We start from the raw sequence: 5,009 nt of genomic DNA on the forward strand, positions 1-5,009 counted from the left end.
TGTGTTTTTTTTTTTTTTTTTGCTTTCGGATGTAATGGTTTAGGAAACTTCTTTCATGTAGGATCCAGTAAAGTCTATCCATTTCAGTAATTCAAACCCTATGTGCCATGCTTTTGATCCGGATGCTAAGGACGGGCATGACTTACTTATTGGGCTAAATTCTGGGGATGGTAATGCAGAAATTTGACTATTTGAGATTACCGTTTTACATCTCTGATTAAGTTGCCTTGTCTCATGGATATATTTGTTATGGTGTGTTATTGTAGTGTACACAGTATCACTAAGACAGCAGTTACAGGATGTCTCTAAGAAGCTTGTTGGTGCACTGCACTATAACAAGGATGGTTCTGTGAATAACAGGTAAGATTTTATCTTTTTCCTGTATTTATCTTTTCCTCGCATCTTTTGACTGTGCTATACTGCTATTATTTGTTAGTGACACTTGAAGAATCGATTTTACTGGTTCACATTTGCTTTGTCTAAGGATCTCTATATGTCCCTCGTTTTTACTTCTGCTAGTATTTATGTCAGCGGAACAAAGTTATATAATTCATCTTCTGTCATTGTAATGGATTGTGTTCTAGGAAACTCTCAGTGACAGTAGATTAGTTAAATTATAACAGAACAGTATGTATTTCTTAGAGGAGTTTGTTTTTAAGTTGGTTAAGTTGAAACATGAATCTACTTTGGTGTCATGCATTCTCTAAGTTTAAAACAAAGTTTGGTGCTTTGTAACAGTCGTTGCACTAGTATTTCTTGGGTGCCTGGAGGTGATGGAGCATTTGTCGTTGCTCATGCTGATGGCAATTTGTACGTGTATGAGAAGGCAAGCTCAAATATCGGAATTTTTTTGCTTGCATATGACTTTTAAGTTGTCTGATTTTGTCTAATCTCTGATCCTAATTTAACTTAATAGAACAAAGATGGTGCCACTGACTCAACATTTCCTGCTATAAGAGATCCTACACAATTTTCAGTTGACAAAGCAAAATATAGCAAGGTATGTGAGTTTTCAACCATTTCATTAGATCCTTACATAGGTGCTGGAAGGCACATGGTACATGCCTATTCTCTACTAGTATCATCAGTTGCCAGTGGTCTTAATAAATTTTTGTATTTACATTTTTGGTATGAGATATTCATACTTTCTTTCTATCATTGAGCATATTTCGATGTACCATTGTTCATTCCTCTGTATACATGCAGAGTAATCCTGTTGCGAGATGGCATATCTGTCAAGGTGCAATTAACAGCATTGCATTCTCAAATGATGGGGCACACTTGGCTACTGTTGGAAGAGATGGTAAGGCGCCTCTATTATGTCGTATGGTCTTTTTCTTTCTCTATGTATTTCTTCAAGCACTAAGATTCCTTTCCATTTACAGGTTATCTTCGCATTTTTGACTTCTTAACCCAGAAGCTAGTATGTGGTGGGAAAAGTTATTATGGTGCTCTGCTATGCTGTTCATGGAGGTGATGGGATATAATTCCTTTGGCAAATTTCTTTTCTTAATTGATGTCACAAAATTTTTCTTAAGTAGATGTCATCGGTGTGAGCATATTATCCCCGAATGATACTGTTTAGTGACATTGTGATCCTATTGACATTGACAGTATGGATGGAAAGTACATTTTGACTGGAGGTGAAGATGACTTGGTTCAAGTGTGGAGTATGGAGGATCGGAAGGTCGTGGCGTGGGGTGAGGGACACAATTCGTGGGTAAGGTTCTTGATTTTCAGTAAGATTTCTTTTAACATAAACAGCACTTGACTAATGTCGCTCTCAGGTAAGTGGAGTAGCTTTTGATTCCTATTGGTCGTCACCAAATTCGGATGGGTCAGGAGAGCATGTCATGTACCGTTTTGGATCAGTTGGTCAGGTATTTCTATGTCTTTACCCATTTTTCAGGTTCTCCTTTACAGTTAGCAAAGAACTGAAATGTGCTTTAATTATGGGAGTTGCGTTAAAATTATCTATATTACTTTGATTGGCTTAATTATTCAAACTGTACTCTCATTTTTTATTATCAATGATGAGGAAAAGGAAAGATACAAGAGTTTATTAGAAGATAGGTTCTTAGGATGATCAGAAACTAAGTGGAAATCTGATTTAATCACAGTATTGTAGCTTCACAGGGTCTGATCGTGCATTTATGGAGCTTTGTTCATTAACATATCAAATTATAGATAAAGAGATTCGTTTGTCTGCCTTATGAAACTGAGGAGATCATTTCAAGAAACATGTTGCCTGAAAGTCTCGAGTGTCTAATTTAATTTGCTATAAAAAAAACCATAGACCCCTACAATAAAAATCTCTTGATTCTCCTATATATGATCTGGAAATCTTTGCCTCATACACTCTACTACTTTCCTCTGCTGCATTCCCAGGATACACAGTTACTTCTCTGGGATCTTGAAATGGATGAGATCGTAGTTCCACTTAGGCGACCACCGGGAGGATCTCCCACTTACAGCACAGGAAGCCAATCAGCTCACTGGGACAATGTCATACCAGTGGGAACTCTTCAACCCGCTCCTTGCAAACGTGATGTTCCAAAGCTCTCACCAATCATAGCTCACCGAGTTCACACTGAGCCCCTCTCTGGCTTGATGTTCACACAAGAATCAGTTGTTACAGCTTGCCGAGAAGGCCACATAAAGATCTGGACACGGCCCAGTGACTCAGAAACACAATCCAACAGCTGCCCAGAAGCAAATCCCACAAGTGCCCTCCTAAGCACAAGCTCCCCTAAAGACAACAAAACTTCACTGAGCAGCAAGGTCATCAGTGGTTCTAGTTTCAAGCAATGACAGAGATGCTGTCTGAAAATCAGGTGCTATTACTATTTAGTCATGTTTTCTCCTCCTTAAGTGAAAGAAAAAGAATCCTTAAAGAAACCCTGTGAATAAAATTCGACTGGGTTTTGTTTTTTATTCTAAAAGAAAGATCAATATCTGAGCTCTGACTGTAAATTAAAGGCTGACAAAGTTTGTGGGCATAGAAGAGAATATATGGGTGAGACTAAAGAGAAATTTCTGATGTGATTATAAGAAAGAAAACAAAATGTGTTCTCTCATCAGCTAATATTTCTACTTTTTGTGCTTTAGAAAGAAGACACTCTTTATTTTCATGCTTTTTGCATACACTAAACGATTCCTTCTCTGTTTTTTTTTTTTTTCATTTGGTTTCTTGGAAATAATGTTAAGGATATGTATATTACACAACACCAAAAGAAACAAAGATAATAAAACTCCAAGTCTTTAACAATGCAACAGTATCTGTGAACCCTTTGTTCATCATATTCCAAAATCCAAAGTCACATTGCCTCGTGAGTTTCTCTGGACGCATTCCTTTGGGGTAAGCTAGCTGCCATGTCAACAATTTATGTTGCCATTCACGGATGATGGGTCCTCTTCCTTTGTTTTCGAGTTTTAGAGCTTTGATGCATTGAAGACAGCATTATTATCTTTAGATAAATGCCATCAAGATCCAGATCCTGAATAATGCTGTCTTCAATGTTTAGATAAATGTTTCGTTTCTTCTCAAGTTCATAATCCAGGTTATTCCCGCAACAGCAATAGTGATGTTAAAACGGCAACACGCCACAAGTCTTTAAGAAACCATGTGAGTACTATTAGTCCAATGTAGCCGGGACCTCTGGATCATCAAGTTGTACGTCGTCATTTTTCAAAGTGGAAGAATCAACGGTAGGAATCTCTCTGCGGCACGGTGTATATGAACAATTGTTTCAGCGTCACTGCTCTTCCGCTTCATGGAGACTTTGAATATGTAGTCGACAACGGGAACCACATACCCGTTATATCATCCTTGTAAATCATTTCCCTAAACGGGAGAAACAGAGCCACATACAGAGCAAGCCTTCTTTGTTCACCACTGAAGTTAACGAGCCCTGGTGTTCCACGTAGGCTCGGCCACATGTCTCATATGGTTCAGGCTCGGAGGATGAAGAGGGAATAGCAAATACAATGTTAAGTAGTTTCAAGAGATAAGTTAGCGCTGAAACTGGTCTGTTCCCGGATATCATCAAATCGATTTCGTTTCCAGTCCGCTCTTTACTGACTTTTACAAGAGTTACCTTAACTTCCTCATTTGAAGCAGCTTCTTTTAATTCTACATCCAGAGTAAAACCATACCTTGCAGCTAATCCAATCGCCCGAAGAACTCGCAAAGGATCATCCATAACAGTAGTTTGTGCACGCAATGGAGTGACAATTTGTAACGCCATGCCCCGAAAAATATGAAATATGGAAGTTTATATCGAGAATTGGAGTGAAGTCGGTTTAATTTGCGGTTGGTTTACTAAACTGGTCGATTTATTAATTAAATCAAATGATGGTTTAATTAATTCTGGTTTAAATAAATTTTGGCTTAATCTAATTAAATCATAGTTTATTATAATTAAACCAAAAACCCTTTATGTTAATAAGAAGACGCCTCCTCTCCTGTTTTTGCTATTGTCGACATTGTTTTGAGAGAGAGAACTCTTGGTTGTTTAGTGTAAAGGAGGATGAGAAGGAGATGAAGCTTTTTTTTTAAAGTAATGAGAGAAACAGAACTGTCAGGGTTTGGGAGAAGGAATATCCGATTACTCAAAACGTTTCGAAAGTTACGTGGGGTGTTTTGTCTCAGTCACGGATTGAGACCATCAGGTGTTTTGGGGACCGATTGCGGTTTCATCTGAGATCTGATCGTGCTGAAATTTTGTGGGAAGCTGCGGGACATATATAGACCTTGCTTTTCACCGGAGGGATTAGAAAGTTAACGGTTCGTTTTGATTTTGTGGTTTCACTTGTGAGGTTGTTCTTTTCTGATTTTTCTGGCAGTTTGTTTTCAATGTTTGTTTATTGTTGTGATTGGTTGTAGGAGCGAGTTTGGTTGTTCTTGGATATTGGAGAGCCTCTCTTTTGATTGTTGTTATTTTCGTGAATCACTTGTTAAGGTGAGTGCGTGACCATGAGCTTATCTAAGCGATTGGGTTGTATAACTT

General features: G+C 38.1%; 1 protein-coding gene and 1 pseudogene across 1 annotated transcript in view; one reads left to right on the forward strand and one right to left on the reverse strand.

The window, feature by feature from the left end:
• The window catches only part of LOC104781194 (dystrophia myotonica WD repeat-containing protein-like), a gene marked incomplete in the record, with an annotated part of 4,629 nt that extends 1,483 nt beyond the window's left edge, over positions 1-3,146 (forward strand). The window contains 9 exon segments of the mRNA XM_010505799.2: positions 69-170; positions 267-360; positions 739-826; positions 917-1,000; positions 1,207-1,303; positions 1,386-1,473; positions 1,615-1,720; positions 1,788-1,880; positions 2,389-3,146. Coding sequence (XP_010504101.1) covers positions 69-170; positions 267-360; positions 739-826; positions 917-1,000; positions 1,207-1,303; positions 1,386-1,473; positions 1,615-1,720; positions 1,788-1,880; positions 2,389-2,811 — 1,175 coding nt within the window.
• The window catches only part of LOC109132527, a 9,253-nt pseudogene continuing 7,932 nt past the window's right edge, over positions 3,689-5,009 (reverse strand).

The sequence above is a fragment of the Camelina sativa genome, chromosome 4, assembly GCF_000633955.1.
Source record: "Camelina sativa cultivar DH55 chromosome 4, Cs, whole genome shotgun sequence".
Classification (NCBI taxonomy): domain Eukaryota; kingdom Viridiplantae; phylum Streptophyta; class Magnoliopsida; order Brassicales; family Brassicaceae; genus Camelina; species Camelina sativa.